The sequence below is a fragment of the Myotis myotis genome, unplaced genomic scaffold (assembly GCF_014108235.1).
Source record: "Myotis myotis isolate mMyoMyo1 unplaced genomic scaffold, mMyoMyo1.p scaffold_m19_p_22, whole genome shotgun sequence".
Classification (NCBI taxonomy): Eukaryota; Metazoa; Chordata; class Mammalia; order Chiroptera; family Vespertilionidae; genus Myotis; species Myotis myotis.
Window position 1 is genome coordinate 6597401 of NW_023416327.1, and position 17567 is coordinate 6614967.

The 17567-nt window shown below is 50.6% G+C and overlaps 1 protein-coding gene across 50 annotated transcripts in view; it reads left to right on the plus strand.

Moving 5' to 3' along the window:
* MAP4K4 (mitogen-activated protein kinase kinase kinase kinase 4) overlaps positions 1–17317 on the plus strand; it is a 196224-nt gene extending 178907 nt beyond the window's left edge. For all 50 annotated transcript variants that reach the window (XM_036355263.1, XM_036355265.1, XM_036355264.1 and 47 more), the window contains 7 exons: positions 1789–1932; positions 6205–6339; positions 8297–8397; positions 11488–11637; positions 12404–12563; positions 13280–13419; positions 15057–17317. In XM_036355263.1, the coding sequence (XP_036211156.1) occupies positions 1789–1932; positions 6205–6339; positions 8297–8397; positions 11488–11637; positions 12404–12563; positions 13280–13419; positions 15057–15140 (914 nt within the window). In that variant the 3' untranslated portion in view covers positions 15141–17317. The remainder of the gene's footprint in view (positions 1–1788; positions 1933–6204; positions 6340–8296; positions 8398–11487; positions 11638–12403; positions 12564–13279; positions 13420–15056) is intronic.
* Positions 17318–17567: the final 250 nt, after the last annotated feature.

Consider the following 17567-nt stretch of genomic DNA (forward strand, 5'->3'; position numbering starts at 1 on the left):
GGAGCCTGCTGGGAGGGTGAGCAGGGAGCCGGGAGCCTGCTGGGAGGGTGAGCAGACAGGGAGCCGGGAGCCTGCTGGGAGGATGAGCAGACAGTGAGCCGGGAGCCTGCTGGGAGGGTGAGCAGACAGGGAGCTGGGAGGGTGAGCAGGGAGCTGGGAGCCTGCTGGGAGGGTGAGCAGACAGGGAGCCGGGAGCCTGCTGGGAGGATGAGCAGACAGAGAGCCGGGAGCCTGCTGGGAGGGTGAGCAGACAGGGAGCCGGGAGCCTGCTGGGAGGGTGAGCAGACAGGGAGCCGGGAGCCTGCTGGGAGGGTGAGCAGGGAGCCGGGAGCCTGCTGGGAGGGTGAGCAGACAGGGAGCCGGGAGCCTGCTGGGAGGGTGAGCAGACAGGGAGCCGGGAGCCTGCTGGGAGGGTGAGCAGGGAGCTGGGAGCCTGCTGGGAGGATGAGCAGACAGAGAGCCGGGAGCCTGCTGGGAGGGTGAGCAGGGAGCCGGGAGCCTGCTGGGAGGGTGAGCAGGGAGCTGGGAGCCTGCTGGGAGGATGAGCAGACAGAGAGCCGGGAGCCTGCTGGGAGGGTGAGCAGACAGGGAGCCGGGAGCCTGCTGGGAGGGTGAGCAGACAGAGAGCCGGGAACCTGCTGGGAGGGTGAGCCGGCAGGGGGCCAGGAGGGAGTATTGTTCATGTGAAGATTTCTGGGAGTCGGGAGCATATGTGTGTGTGTAACAAAACGTGGACCATCGGGTTCAAGAAATACACACTTTGCTCTGTATCATTTCATCCACCTGAAAATACTTCCTGAGCAAATACTTCCTGAAGACGCAGATACCTGAGTTCAGGTCTCAGTGATTGTATTTCCCAGTTTAGGGAATTAGTGCAGACGTGTGTGCCCAGACTCCTGGGACTATCGGTGACCTCTGCTCCGTGTTCAAAGTTCGTTCAACCCAGGAAGAAAGTGCACTTGGGGAAGGAAGTGGCTCAGGGGCAGGTGTGACTGCTCGCCGAGGCTGTGGTGGAGGCCGTTGAAGTACAGTCTGGCTCGATGAGGACTTGGGAGGGAGGAGTTGGGTGCATAGTCACGGGGAAGGGCAGGGTGCTGCACCCCCCAGGCATCGTCTTGGGGAAAACAGGGAAGGAGGGGATGGAGTTAGGAGTTAGTGTTCACAGGTGCTGCTCCAGCGGCCACACAACAAGGGGTGTGTGGAAATGAGGGGGACTGGCTACAGCAGGTGGGGGTGGGGGGTGAGAAGCAGGGGCTGAGGGCAAGTGCAGCTTCTTTCTTGGTGATGATGGGGAGTGTCAGTGAGAGCAGCGGTCGCCAGCCTTTCGGACCTCACGGACCACCGGCTGGTGACCGCTGTGGAAGAGAACCTCAGCCTGATGACCGAAGCCAGACGACAGAAGGGCTGTGTGCGTGCGGCCCTCTCCATGGAAATAGCAGAGAAGGAAATGTGCGCTCAGGAAGTGAGGCGAAGGCTGGTTCAGTGTCTGAGTGTGGCGAGTGAGCTCTAATACCAAGGAGAAGTGAGCGCAAGGCAGTCTGGGGAGCTGGCGAGCAGAGCTGGCGGATGTGGAGGAGAGCGGGTGCGCTCGCTCACTTTCCCCTCACAGCCTTTTCTCTATCTGAGTAAATATTCCCCATCGCTGACTACTCACCTGTGACTGTGCCGAGCATTCCTTTCTGTGGGTGAGTGAGGAAACCACTCTGCCAGCCAGGTGGCGCCCTCTCCGTGCCCCCAGCCTGCCTGCCAGCACAGTGTAACCCAGGCCTGTCTGTGTCCTTGAAACAGGAGTGAATTTGTTAGTGGGAACAGAAAGTGGCCTGATGCTGCTGGACAGAAGTGGCCAAGGGAAGGTATACCCTCTGATCAACCGGAGACGATTTCAGCAAATGGATGTCCTCGAAGGCTTAAATGTTTTGGTGACAATATCTGGTAAGTACTTGCTCAGGAAAGCAGGGTTGTAGACTGTTTCAAACAGCACCTCCTAGCACTGACCTTTAGCTACCTCATCTTCTGAAGTAACAGCTGCATGAAATGAGATACAGCCAGATCAGGTGTGACTCGCACACCCTCACCCCAGGTGCACCCTCACCCCTGGTAAACCCTAACCCCGGGTGCACCCTAACCCCGGGTGCACCCTAACCCCGGGTGCACCCTAACCCCGGGTGCACCCTAACCCCTGGTGCACCCTAACCTCGGGTGCACCCTAACCCCAGGTGCACCCTACCCCCGGGTGCACCCTAACCCCGGTGCACCCTAACCCCGGGTGCATCCGAACCCCGGTGCACTCTAACCCCTGGTGCATCCGAACCCCGGGTGCATACTAACCCCGGGTGCACCCTAACCCCGGTGCACTCTAACCCCAGGTGCATCCGAACCCCGGGTGCATACTAACCCCGGGTGCACCCTAACCCCGGTGCACTCTAACCCCTGGTGCATCCGAACCCCGGGTGCATACTAACCCCGGGTGCACCCTAACCCCGGTGCACTCTAACCCCAGGTGCATCCGAACTCCGGGTGCACCCTACCCCCGGGTGCACCCTAACCCCGGTGCACTCTAACCCCAGGTGCATCCGAACCCCGGGTGCACCCTAACCCCGGTGCACCCTAACCCCGGGTGCACCCTACCCCTGGGTGCACCCTAACCCCAGTGCACTCTAACCCCGGGTGCACCCTAACCCCGGGTGCACCCTAACCCCGGTGCACCCTAACCCCGGGTGCACCCTAACCCCGGTGCACCCTAACCCCGGGTGCACCCTAACCCCGGTGCACCCTAACCCCGGGTGCACCCTAACCCCGGTGCACTCTAACCCCGGGTACACCCTAACCCCGGGTGCACCCTACCCCCATTCCTCTGAGGAGCAGCCTTGGGAAGCACGGGAGCCCCGGGCATGGACACCCCGCGACCCACACTGCCCTGCGGCTCCTTGGCGTAGGTCTGTGCCGCTCCACCCGGGCCACTCTTCATGCAGAGGCACTGCTCCTGCCACAATAGCAAAGCCACGTGTTTTCTCTCCCATCAGTTAGCACCATAAGTTTCTTTTCAGAAAGAGCACCTTTTTTAGTGTAAATTATGTAGTAAATGTTCATTATTGAAAGTGACAAACTACTGCAGAAAAGCAAGTAGAAGAAGTAAAACCTAAAATCATCCGAAGATGAGGTGTATTAACCTTTCGGTTTTTAACTTCCAGTCTTTTCAGCATAGACACACTCAAAATATAACTTACAGGGGAAAATCTATGTAAAAACGGTTATGCAATGTTTCAAAACATCCAGAGGAGAAAAATGAGAAAGCAGGACACCCATATACTGACTGGCTGGTGTTAGTAGAAAACGCACTCTTGTCCATGCAGTTAGCATGCCCTCTGCCTCCCGCCTCCCACCTCCCACGGGAGCCACTGTCTCGTGTGCCCTCCATTCCTGTGTGCAAACCTTGTAGCCTGCTCTTCCCGTCATTGAGCGTTCTCCATGATCCCGGGCTTTACAGACCCAGTGCTTCTCTGCGTAGCTGTGCTAACATTCCCTCGCCTTCTGTTGTACGTCTTTCCGTCCACCCCCTTCCCCTCATGTATGCGTGTTTCACAAATGTCTTTGTAGCTTATCCGTGAGCATGCATACTCATGTTTCATAGATTGTAATTTCCTAATCACTTGTATTGGTGCTGGGATCAAAGAGGATGCAAAATTATGACTTTCTCTTTTTTTTAATATATTTTTATTGATTTCAATATTAACGATGAGAGAGAACCATTGATCGGCTGCCTCCTGCACACCCCCCACTGGGGATCGAGCCCGCAAACCTGGCACGTGCCCTTGACCAGAATTGAAGCTGGGACCCTTCAGTCCGCAGGCCGATGCTCTATCCACTGAGCCAAACCAGCCAGGGCAAAATTATGACTTTCAATAGGTCTTAGTTTTGATTTAGTTATCTGCTAATTCAATCTTGTTGTGTTTGTTTATATGTAACAAATTTCTTGCAGTTATTTTAGTTTTCAAATAGGCTTTTGGTTGTAAGTAAAGGTGTTTGTTGAAATGCAGAAATGTCACCATCCCACTTAAGTGAGAAAACAGTCATTAAAAACTTGAGTGCTGGTGGGGAGTGGGTTCTGAAACGGGAGGTACGCCAATCTGCACGTAGAAGAGGCTGAGACTTCACTCTGCTCTGTGCCAGACGGTTCATGGAGGGCGATGATCAGCTGGTGCCAATGATAATTTTTTGGTCTAATTTTCCATATTCTTTTTTAGCAGCTTTTAATGGTTTTCACAATCATAAAAGTAATACATGTCAACTGCAGAAGCTTCAAAAACAGGAACACTTAGGAAGCATAGCTGCTACTCCTGTCTTTGGCATAACTGTTGTTACCATTTTGTATTTTCTTCTCTTTTCTATAAATGTATCTCACAATGTGGGGATAAAACACTTTACATAAAACTATTGGTCTTTGTCTCACCATATTCAATATTCTCCCAAATTCTTCAAAATTTAAAAACTATAAGACATAGGACAGAAAGTGCACAGATGCTGAGCCTACAGCTCAGTGATGTCAGTCAGAACCCACACAGCCCGCGCTGGCGAGAGAGCAGCCACACCCAGACCCTCCCTCGTGCAGCTGTCAGTCACAGACGGAAACATGCTCCTGATTTTAACACCTTCGATTGATTTTGCCTTCATTGAACTGAAGTCATATTAATGGTAAAGCCATAAGTAGTATTCTGTGTCTGGCCACTTTAAGTCCATAGTTTATATTGGGGTGCACTCTTGTGTTGTGCATTCTGGGTTCCGACAGTGCATAATTACCCACCATGACAGTGTCATACAGGCTATTCTCACTGCCCTGAAAAGCCCCTGGCTCCACCTGCTCACCCCTCTGCCCACGCCCCTGCAACAGCTGATCTTTCTTACTGTCTCGCCCTTGCCTTTTTCAGAAGGTGACAGTTGGAATCACAGCATGTAGCCTTTCAGACTGTTTAGTTTCAAATTTCCAACGGCTTTTGCAAATATATAGGAAAGAAGTTGACTTTAAAAAAAACACATTTTTTATTGATTTTGGAGAGTGAGGGGGAGAGAGAGAAACAGCAGTCAGCTGCCTCCTGCACACCCCCACCAGGGATTGAGCCTGCAACCCAGGTATCTGGCCTGACAGGGAATCAAGCCAGTGACCTCTCTGTCCATAGGCCGACATTCCAACCAGTTGAGCCACCCGGCCAGGGCTTGCCTGGATTTTTATCATGAGATGGTGCTGGGTTTTGTCAGATGCTTCTGTGTGTGTGTGGTTTATAGCTGTGTTTGTTCCTTTCTGTTCCTGTGGGTGACCATGTCACACTCATTCTGCTCTTGATAGATGCTTGTGTTGCTTCCTCTGTGGGGCTGTTACAATGTTCATGTATGTGGGAGCTCATACACACACATGTATATGAGGAGAGAAATGACTGGATCATAGCAATGTATATGTTTATCCTACTTTCATAGATAACACCAAGCTTATCAAAGTGGTTCTAACAAATTTCTACACTAGTTACTGAAGTTTTTAGTTATTCCACATGTCTCCTGCTTTCAGTATTATTGCTCTTTTTAGTTCTAGACACGGATAGGTGTATGCCTTTGTGCCTCGTTATGTCTAATGTGCATTCACTATTGACTTTTGAAAGCAGTACCTCTGTATGTATATCTATTAGATGACTTCTGCCCGCTCCAGTCACTTGCCCAGTCTTTCCATTGGGTTATGTCTTCCAGTTGATTTATAAGAGTTCTTTCAAATTCTGGATGCTGTGGCACACATCTCCAATTTGTAGGTAGCCTTCTGTGGATGAAGTCCCCGTTGGTGATTTATTTAACCCTGTGCTGCCTAATGGGAAGTAATAGCTATGCTGGAAGGTTTTGAGAATCAGATAACATGATATACATGAAAGCATCTTACTGGCTCTGTTGATTATTTGTTGTGAAAGTGTTTGTACTACTTTGTGGTTTATTGACACTGTTCGTCTACATAAGTGTGAGTTCTTTTTAAAATCTTCCTTTTAACTCAGGCTATACCTCGTGATAATTCTTGGGTTTCAGAGTCCCCCTGAAGACCCTGAATTGTATTTCTAGTAAAACTACTGCAACATGACTCCCTTAGGGAGACAGTATTTATTGTTTATGGAAGTTTCTTTTGGTTACTGTTGTTATTGATGAGGATATCTACTTTTTTATTTGTTTCGCTAGGCAAAAAGGATAAGTTGCGTGTCTACTATTTGTCCTGGTTAAGGAATAAAATCCTTCACAATGATCCAGAAGTGGAGAAGAAGCAGGGTTGGACCACCGTGGGCGACTTGGAAGGCTGCGTGCACTATAAAGTGGGTGAGTCCCAGCGGGCCGTGGGCTTGTTTTCCAGGGTCTCGTTGGCGTTTCACTTAGAGCCCACGTGTTCATAAAGCCCTCGTTGTAACTTGTTCTTGAGACGCAGCTCATTACTGTGACGGTAAGGCACCTTCCCTCCTGGAGACTCGGCGGACGCAGGGGCACCTCTGAGCAGGCACACTGCCCCCTGCGACGCAGCACGTCCGAGGGCGGGGCTCCGCCCTTCCTCTTTGCCAGGCCACACTCTGCCCTGTGTTCACATGAACTCCAGGGAAGTCGGTCGACTTGGAGGACTGAGGGCCAAGGACTCCGGGTCCTGGGCATCTGGTGGGACCTGCACGGGTTTGACAACGGCCGTGCTTGGCATTTTGAATTAAGTCCACTGTGCAAGCTCCTGCGCTCTTAACTAGGAAATGAATCTGGCCGGCCAGTCGGTGTCTCCTGGCAACTCTGTTTTTTCTTTTTGGCATGCATGCTGCGGTTCTATGCAGTAACACCTCACAAAAACAAAACAAAAAAACCGTTTTCTTTGTGTATAAAAAAAGCAAAATACCAGTATGGATGTTGGAAATAGAGGGGAAATCATGGTGCTGAGTCAAATTGAAGTTTTATGGGAGAGAGGATCTACTATCATACCTCATTTGAAAGGGGAGCTTCAGAAGATCCAGTGTCTGTCAGCCTTATTGTCAGCATAAGGGCCTGCAAGCATTGGCTTCTGCTTGTGTGTTTCCTTTGGTTCCGTGTTTATGAAGCGCATGCTACTGGCCGTTCTCTGCTGCCAGGATGCCACCATGGTTGGCATTGTCTTCTTGCTTACGTGGGCTGTCCGCAGTCCGCAGTTCCTGGCCACTGATGGTCACAGCACTCGTCAGCATTCGAACGATTCTGAGTGATACCAGACAGTACTGGTGTCTCCTGGGCATAGACCTTGGGATTAGGATTTTCTGGGTTGTGTTTATGTGAAACATTTTTGTTTGTTGAGGTGTAACTAAACTCATCCAAGTCTAAACTTAATGAAACAGCTCCCAAAAGCTGAACTGTTTATGATAGACTATCCTGCAGGGGGCACTAGAGGCGGCCGTGTGGAGGGAATGGGTTTTCATCAGAACAAGCAGAGCCCTCTTGTGGCTTCTTCCCATGGTATCGCAAGCATTTTCTGGAGATAAGGTTGCATGAGGCGTCACTTATTTGAATGGTGGCAAGATGGCATTGAACAGGGAGAGGCATCAGGTTGGCAAGCCTGACTCTCATGTGCAAAGGAAGAGACCATTGACAAAGGGACTGGGGTCTGCCCAGACCAGTGCATGCCTGTGCTCAGGGCTCTCGGGGGTTTGTTTCAGCAGAGTCACCCCTGCAAGGTCAAAACAGCGGTTACGGGGCATTCGATATGTGTGTGTGCACACGTACCTCTGTTTTTGTGTGTGGATCATTGAAGAGGCATTGTCTTTACTACCGCTCTTATGTATAGAACTTTAGGTGGGACCCGAGCAATCACTGCCTCTCTAGGGCTGGTGTGGCTGGGAATGGTACTTGGTCTCATACACAAACAGAGAATCCAGCCTCTGCCAGGGGGTGTTTTGGTACAGACTCCTGTGCCTCGGCCTCGTGCTGTGATTGAGGGATTCTTGGCGGATTAGTCTCATCACCGTCCTTTCCAAGTGCTACTGAGCCCTTGACTTCGGGGGGTACACCTGGCATTGCCCCGGATAATTAAATACTTGCGGCATAAGATTAGGAGCAAGTGAGGGCACTCAGTGGCAGTAACCAGCGAATTGAACAGCCTGATCACGCACAGAAGAACCTGAAAAGGAAACTGAGGCTTGATCTCACTCAGCATTTTCCTGCTGTCGGTTTGGATGAGCCGAAAGAAGGCATCGTTATAAGTTTGCGGAAGACAGCCCAAAGGATTTAGAGTTCCATGTTGATACTGACTTGTGTTCTCATTTGTTTTTTTCAGTAAAATATGAAAGAATCAAATTTCTCGTAATTGCTTTGAAGAGTTCGGTGGAAGTGTATGCATGGGCACCCAAGCCATACCACAAGTTTATGGCCTTTAAGGTAACAACATCGAGTGCACTTAAAAGTAACATTAGTCATGCACGCCGCAACCAAGTTTAAAAACCGGGAACAGTTAACACTGATGGTGTAAAAGCTGTCACTAATAGTGTAAAAGCTGTCACTGATACTATAAAAGCTGTCACTAATGGTGTAAAAGTTGTCACTGATGGTGTAAAAGCTGTCACTGATAGTGTGAAAGCTGTCACTAATAGTGTAAAAGCTGTCACTGATACTATAAAAGCTGTCACTAATGGTGTAAAAGCTGTCACTGATGGTGTAAAAGCTGTCACTGATAGTGTGAAAGCTGTCACTAATAGTGTAAAAGCTGTCACTGATACTATAAAAGCTGTCACTAATGGTGTAAAAGCTGTCACTGATGGTGTAAAAGCTGTCACTGATAGTGTAAAAGCTGTCACTGATACTATAAAAGCTGTCACTAATGGTGTAAAAGCTGTCACTGATGGTGTAAAAGCTGTCACTGATAGTGTGAAAGCTGTCACTAATAGTGTAAAGCTGTCACTAATAGTGTAAAAGCTGTTACTGGTGGTGTAAAAGCTGTTACTGGTGGTGTAAAAGCTGTCACTGATGGTGTAAAAGCTGTCACTGATAGTGTAAAGCTGTTACTGATAGTGTAAAAGCTGTCACTAATAGTGTAAAGCTGTCACTGATGGTGTAAAAGCTGTTACTGATAGTATAAAAGCTGTCACTGATGGTGTAAAAGCTGTCACTGATAGTGTGAAAGCTGTCACTAATAGTGTAAAGCTGTCACTGATAGTATAAAAGCTGTCACTAATGGTGTAAAAGCTGTCACTGATAGTGTGAAAGCTGTCACTGATAGTATAAAAGCTGTCACTAATGGTGGTAAAAGCTGTTACTGGTGGTGTAAAGCTGTCACTGATGGTGTAAAAGCTGTCACTGATAGTGTGAAAGCTGTCACTGATAGTATAAAAGCTGTCACTAATGGTGTAAAAGCTGTTACTGGTGGTGTAAAAGCTGTCACTGATAGTGTAAAAGCTGTCACTAATGGTGTAAAAGCTGTTACTGATGGTGTAAAAGCTGTCACTAATAGTGTCTAACTTCCCATGAGAGCGGCCATCTCTAACGTCAAGCCTCGCTTTGCTCTCCAGGCCCCAGTGTGGGGTGGAGAGCGGGCGCCGTGCAGACCTGGTCGCCGTGCCAGTGTGGCAGCAGGAGGCGGCAGAGGGACACCGCCTCCACTGACCTTCCACTGTCCTCAGGGATGTGTCTCATGTAGATAACAGAACAGTACCCAACAATAGACAGCTGTAAGGTGTATTTATTCAACAGCGTACTGCTTAAAAATTGTTACAGCCCTAGCTGGGGCCTCAGTGGTTAGAGCGTCAGCCCAAGAACTGAAGGGTCCCAGGTTCATTTCTGGTCAAGGGCACATACCTCAGTTGTAGGCTTGATCCCCAGCCCCAATGGTGGTGTGTGTGGGAGGCAGCCAATCCATGTATTTCTCTCTGGGTCTCTCTCTCTCCCCTCCCTTCCACTCTCTCTAAAAAAATCAATGGGAAAAATATGCTTGTGTGAGGATTAACAGAATTTAAAAAATAAAAAAATAAAATTAAGTTAGAGAAATTCTTAATGACACCAGGAATGAATAGTATAGTATTACACCCTAAATAGAAAAGTAGATTAAAATGTGTAATATACCATTTTTGTTTAATGAAAAAATTGTAGAAAAGTATTTTTATTTTATATGGGTATTTTTGATATTTTCAAAATAACTTTAGAGTTTGCACTAGATATAAATTTATGAAATTTTTAATTAAAATAATAGTACTGTCTGTGACATTAGATATTGTAAATACCTAACTTAACACATTGCGGACGAATCACGAGAATTCTCGCTTCACATTATACAGTGTTTTATGAAGTATCATACTTTAAAAAGATATTAGCTTGTAAGGACATATAATAAATAACTTCAAAATGCAATGGGTATTTAATTTTAAAGCGTGCCTTTAACATTTATGTAAAACTTTTTTTGTACTCCTTCAATAGAAGCTTATCTGGCCACTGGGTGAAGCTAGCAATAAAACTACTGGTCCACAATGTGTTAATAATATTATTTCTAATATTAGACACAAAACCTTAAGCATAGCCTCTGTGGCTGTTTAGTGTAGGGTGAGAATTTAAGAATTTTTCATCCAAAATGACTCTATTTATTTAAAAAAAATAGTTTTGATATATTTTATTCAAGGTAAATCACCTTTAATTACTAGGGAAATTGACATATTTAGATTACTTATTGCTTGATTCCCAGGAGAGCTGGCTAAATGGGGTTATCATATTGCTTAAAAAATAAATCTACAGCCCTAACTGGTTTGGCTCAGTGGATAGAGCGTTGGCCTGCAGACTGAAGAGTCCCAGGTTTGATTCCTGTTAAGGGCACGTGCCCAGGTTGTGGGCTCACTCCCCAATAGGGGGCATGCGGGAGGCAGCAGATCAATGATTCTCTTTCATCATTGATATTTTTCTCTCTTTCTTTCTCTCTCTGTCTCCCTCCCTCTCTGAAATCAATAAAAATATATTTAATAAATAAATATACATATTATTGAATGAAAGTAATTGGTTATGAAATTACAATGATCTGAGATCGGTTCTTAATATATTCTCTGTGTTACAGGCACTGTACTAGTTGCTTTGAGTATCTTATTTAAATCTGTCTTGGGAGCTGTAGGTACTGCTATCATTGCAGAGCTAGGCCTCCAGGCCCATGTGTTGGTTAGAGGGGAAAGCCGCAGTCCTGGCAAAGCCTCGGTGCCCGCAGGGCTCTCTGCCCTGACCCGCTAGAACAGGAGGGTGCTGCAGAGCCTGGCGCTCCCTCGGGCTGCGCTGGGCGGACCGACAGGGAGTGACAGAACTCTGGGACCAGGGAGGGAGAAGTTGGGGCGTGGCTTCCGGAAGATGTGTTTTCTAGGTTTGCGTCAACAGACGAAAGCGTGTGGAATGGCAGGCTTTGTGGAAGCGTGTGTGGCTGTGGCCTGGCAGGCGGCCCCGGCACCGCAGGGCGTGATGGCGGCCCGCCTGCCTCACGGCTCCTCCCGCCTGTTTGTGCTGCAGTCGTTCGCGGACCTGGCGCACCGGCCGCTGCTGGTGGACCTCACGGTGGAGGAGGGCCAGAGGCTGAAGGTGATCTACGGGTCGTGCGCCGGCTTCCATGCTGTGGACGTGGATTCGGGATCCGTCTATGACATTTACCTGCCGACACACGTAAGGAAGAGCCCCTCCGGGGGCTGGCTGCTTGGCTCCGCCCTATCTTTACTCTGCTTAGGGCGCTCGCCGCAGGGACTCCTTCCCTGGCGGGGGGTGAGTGTTTAGGTGGCGTGCGGGCCACAGCCGGCGCTCGGGGCACACGGGCCCTGCCCGGCTCTGCAGCCCTGCTGCGACCCTCGGCCCTGCTGGGACCCTCGGCCCTGCCCGGCTCTGCAGCCCTGCTGGGACCCTCGGCCCTGCCCGGCTCTGCAGCCCTGCTGGGACCCTCGGTCCTGCTGGGACGAGCAGCGGGCGGGGGCGGGCAGTCGCTGGTGGTCAGAACACCCCTGGGGGGAAGTGCTGTGGGGACCATCCTTTCTTAAATGGCGCCCACAGTCCTCATGTGTCCCGGAACTCTAGAGCAGGGGTCCTCAAACTACGGCCACATGCAAATACAAATATTATATTTGTTCCCGTTTTTTTGTTTTATTTTACTTCAAAATAAGATATGTGCAGTGTGCATAGGGGTTTGTTCATAGTTTTTTTAAACTATGGTCGGCCCTCCAGCGGTCTGAGGGACGGCGAACTGGCCGCTGTTGTTTGAGGACCCCTGCCCTGGCGCATAGGGCCTGAGAAAGGAGGACTGGGCTGGAGGTGGCAGGGTCCCACCATGTGACCCAGAGGGGGGTTTGCTGCCGGGAGGGTGAGCCCGTGCTCCTCGGAGACAGCTTCCAGCCCTTCCGCCGGGACGGCCGCGGCCAGACCTCTGCCTGTGTCCCCGCAGATCCAGTGCAGCATCAAGCCCCACGCCATCATCATCCTGCCCAACACGGACGGCATGGAGCTGCTGGTGTGCTACGAGGACGAGGGCGTCTACGTCAACACGTACGGCCGCATCACCAAGGACGTGGTGCTGCAGTGGGGCGAGATGCCCACCTCCGTCGGTGCGTGGCGCTCGGCGGGCGTGGGCCGGCGGCGTGGCGCTGGGGGTGTGGTGCTCGGGGAGGCAGCGACTGGCCATGGGAGGAGAGCTTTTCTTGGAAATTGCATGTTTGTCAGCAGAGTGGTTGGTGTGCACAGTGGGGAGTTAGACTGTAGGCCAGGGGATTATTATAGAACAAAATCTAAATAATTATTTAACACATTTTAAAACTCTTGTTGTTGACAGTCCTTCATTTAATCCTAGGCCATTCAGGGGAAGTGGGACTTGTCGCCCGTGGCCGAGTCGCGCCAGGAGCACAGCCTCTGTTCTGGAACGTTCACGCCCAGGCAGGGGCAGGGGCTGGCGTTCTCCTGGCTTTCAGCCTCAGGCTGCTGGGCTTTGCTGCAGTGAGGCCTTCATCCTGCCTCCCTCGGGCGGGTGCATGGAAATGCAGCCTTAGGCCAACACCTCAGTGGTCCTCAAGCTTCAAGACATGGGAACGAATAGATTCAACCATTGATTCAAGTGACAGGTTCTCAGGATAGGCCGGAAGCTGGCAAAGGCAGAGGTCCTGAAAGCAAAGCTCTTAAATGCTAGTCATTTAGGGTGTGTGTGTGTGTGTGTGTGTGTGTGTGTGCGCGCGCGCGCGCATGCGTGCACGTGCATTTATTACATAAGCAGCACCTTTTAAAGGCTATTTCTTATCTTTAACAATATGTGTCTTTGCCTCTCCAAAAGCTTATATCCGATCCAATCAGACGATGGGCTGGGGCGAGAAGGCCATAGAAATCCGGTCTGTGGAGACGGGCCACCTGGATGGCGTGTTCATGCACAAAAGGGCTCAGAGACTGAAATTCCTGTGTGAGCGCAACGACAAGGTACCCGTGTTCTCGCTGTGTCCTGCCGCAGTGGCTGTTGTCTCGTGGGGTTCGCAGCTTTCCCTAGGGTTCTGATAGATTCCCACTGAATGCATCAGCTTTTCAGGAGTGGATTTGCAGCCACGTTTACAAGCCTCTCCCCCACGAGCCCCAGGGCACCGAGCCCGGTACAGAGCCTTCCTTTCCACGGCTGACCACATCCTGCCTTCTCCCCTGACCAGCTTTGGAACGGGGCAGACATGGCCAGGGCATGGGCCCGCCGGCCTGCCTTGGGAAGAACAGCAAGGCGGATGGGTCTCCCCAAGCCCAGCCTTCTCTGCTGTTCCCTCGGGAAAGCACCCGGCACCCGTGGCAGCCAGCCCTCAGCCTGAGGAGCGCGTCTTCACACTGATGGGCGAAGGGCGTCCCAGCGACAGCCTGTGGCTGGCTCCTCAGGGAAGGGGAAGTTTGGATGGGACAGAAGCTGTGGGCCCTCAGCGGCCCTCGCACCTCCCTCCCCCTCTTTGCCTGCAACCTGAAAGGCCATCTCCCAAATGTTTACCTGGAGAACCCACACTGCCTCAGGCCCTACCGGGATCTGCCCAGCTTTGTGGCTTGTCTTTCCCGCGTGTGTTTAATGTGGCTGTAAGTTTAAGCTTCTTTGAACTTCCGTTAAATAATTTTATCACTCATGATGGCATATCCTCAAAGTTTATAAAAGGTACAAAAGTAAGTAACTATAGAGTCATGAAATAACTAGTACATTTTAACTTAATTTTTTAAAAGAGAAAAACAGGTTGCTGAGGAGTCCTCCCACATTGTCCATTGAGCTTTCTCTTTTTTTAATCAAATGTGAGCGTTTATTCCAATAATGCCAGCACCGGGGCATCCAGAAAAATCTGCTCTCCTCCTTCCCATAGCAGCCACTTATATCGGGTGGAAGGGCAGAGCTCACATGGGAAAGCAGGTGTTACAGGCACGAGCAGTGGGCGGGGTATAGTGGTTACAGGCCAGGCAGCTGGGGGTCGAGAAGGGCAGGTGCTTCCGGGACCAGGGTGTTTCAGCAACAAGGCCGTTATCTCCGTGACAACAGGCAGGTCTCCGAAAGGAGATGGACTGCCTGCGTTCCTAGGTTTCCTTCTGTGTCCGGGCCCACGGCTCTCAGCCAGGTTAGCATGTGCTTCTCCTCCTCACTGAGGGACTCCAGCCACACAGGGAGCTCTCTCTGGGGCCTTGAGACGGCCCACGACCCATGAATCCCACCCGGGCTAGTGTTCTCCGTGGGAGCCGCACCCTGTGCTATTTCCTGGCGACTCAGAAATGGGTAACCTCACGGTGCTTTCTAAGCACCGGTGTCTTTTAAGACGCGTGCGCAATGGAGGTGGAAGAAAGAGCCCAGTTTCAGGAACAGCCTTTTTTTCTTTCAACGCTCTCACAGTATGTCTGTGTACAAGGAGCTGTTTGCCTGATCCCCTTCCTAGTTGTAATACACATTGGCTGCAGATGGCCACTCCTGGTAAATGAAGCATTGGCGTCCTTCCAGCTTCCTGTAGAAGGAGCCCTTGGGGTTCGCCCCTCACGTGGGCGGGCGGTGGGCGGTGCCCTGCGGCCTGGAGCCCCACGGGATCTGCTGCTGACCACCCCTCTCTCGCCCACAGGTGTTCTTTGCTTCTGTGCGGTCGGGCGGCAGCAGCCAGGTGTACTTCATGACGCTGGGCAGGACCTCCCTCCTGAGCTGGTAGAGCCGTGGCCCGACCGCTGCCGTCTTCAGACCCGAGGGCTTGGAAGCTCAGCCGGAGCGCCGCGTGCCCAGCAGCAGGACCGTGCGCAGACCCCACGGCTCTCCTCCTCCTTCCTGCTCTCCCTACCAGTTTGTCCCCAATCTTTTTTAAATTTTTTTTCTTTAAAAAATAAATCAGGCTGCAATGCAGCTGGTGCTGTTCAGACTCTACCATCAGGTGCTATAGTGTTTGGGGTCGAGCATCAGACCGGCAAGCAAACACCTTTCCTCCGGCCAGAATCCCTTGGAGTGACTGCGGGTCTGCGGCGGCGGCGCCAGGCGGGCAGGGTGGCCAGTGGGGTCTCAGTGAGCAGCTGCAGAAGCGAGAGCAGATTTGCTAGAGTAACATTAACAGTGTATTTAATTGACCTTTCTTTTTGTAATGTGACAATATGTGGACGAAGAAGGGCAGGTTTAAGAAGTTAATATTTATAAAATGTGAAAGACAGTTACTAGATAACTTTTGTGGGGGGTCTGGGAGGCGGGTAGGGGGTGAAGGGGTCCCATTTTGTTTCTTTGCATATTTTGTTTGTTTCACCGAGAGCTCAGTCATTTTTCTGTGTGCCAGGTTTTGCCTAAATCATGTGCAGATGGTTCTAAAAAAGAAAAAGGAAATGTGTGCGTCCGTGTTGTGGCCAGAACTTCGCTGTGTGACAGTATCAGCACTGCCTCTGCTCGAGGGCTAATTTCTGTTTAAACCTAGACGTGCGACAGGTTTTACCACAGCCTGCACTTGCAGAGGAAAAAAATGTTTTCAACCACATGTTTATTTTTTTTTCCTACCTCATTGTTTTTAATGCATTAAGAGGTGGTTTAGTTTCTGTGTTTTTGGAGGAAAACATGAATGCTTAATTTAATCTTAATACCAAAACTATCAGGGTGAAGTCTGACTGTATGTGGGCACAGGTATCAGCGGCGCCGCGGCTGTCCCGAGACCAGCGCCCCCACCCCGTGCAGGCGGGCAGGTGGCAGACAGGCGTCATCTTTGACAGGCACACCGACTGTCCGGTGCTGCAGGAGCCTCGGGTGGGGGTTAGCCTTTCTGAAACGCAATGTGCTGACACTGGTTCGAGAACATAGTAATCCTGCTTGTGCATGAGACGTATTGTCCTGGGTTCCGGGCGTAATGGCAGGTCCTGGCTTCTGTTCTCTCATCCTGTTGTTCTCTGTCTTTTAAACCAACTTTACTTCATGAACATGTTCATGGCATTTGTGATAATGTCTTGGGTAATCTTTTGTTCCTGGCTCCCTGTCACTGTTCCTCTGAGGATGTCATCGGAGAAGAGCCACGCTCGGCCGTAGTCCTGCCCCCGTGGTGCTGCCGTGGCGCCGCCTGGGGCCGCCCGCACCACAGGCATTTCATAGGCTGCGGAGCTAACCCACCGACACTCTCGGGTTTGAGTTGAACAGAATTGAATTCGTTGCTGGGCTTCAGGTACCGAACTCAGCTGGCCACTTGTCCCTGCAGGTGGGTTGGTGTGTGCCCTCCGGGCCGTGTGTCACTGCCTGGGCCTTGTCAGCCAGACTGTTGCTACAGCTTGAAGCAGGTGCCCAATTGGGTTTCTCCATAAAAGATTGTGAGCTGTTAAAATTGCATTCTTCTAGAGAAGGGATGATTTTGTTCCTTTAAAGGGTTATTCACAGAAGTGCCAAGGTGGCAAAATGACTAAAGAAAGCAGTATTATGATGCTCCCGTGAAGTGCGGGACCGGAGGGTGGTGCCGGCGGTCAGCCTGCGAGGTCAGCGTCCCGTGTGCGCCAGTGTCCCCTTCGTTCTCGGGCACGTGTTGTGTTGGAGAGAATGTTTACAAAAAGGGGTTTGCTACACTAACGTGCGTCACATATTTATGGATTATTTTTAATTGACTTTTTTAATGGGTTATTTAGGTTTCTGCCCTAGTTGTAGTTCACTTTTGGTGATTCATAATCCCTAATTTTGCCAGTTATCAGTGTGCTAAACGGTAACGCGCCTGACCGACCACAGCGGATTCGCCAGCCGCACAGCTGCACGGTGGGGCCAGGCGCAGCCTTCTCTTCCGTGCTAACTTCTGTGAATTATGAAAATTACTGTTGTTCCCCCCATTTTTTCTATTAAATAAAGTAAAAATGACACCTATTTGTGGCATGAGTTTCAAATGTATTCTGTTCTTTCAGAATGTTTCCTTCCCGCACCGCCCCTTACACAGCGGGCTGCCCAGGGTCCCCAGCATGGGCTGGGAAAGTCGCAAACATTCGTTCAAGATCCGGAAGGAAATTGATCGTGAGCTCTCAAGCACCATGTTTTTGGAGACAAAAAGGAGGGAGGCTGGTCCTTCGGGAAAGTCGCTGTTTTGCAAGTCTGCGTGGGGCCAGGAAGTAGAAGAGCATGTTGTCTGCACCGGCGAGGGCAG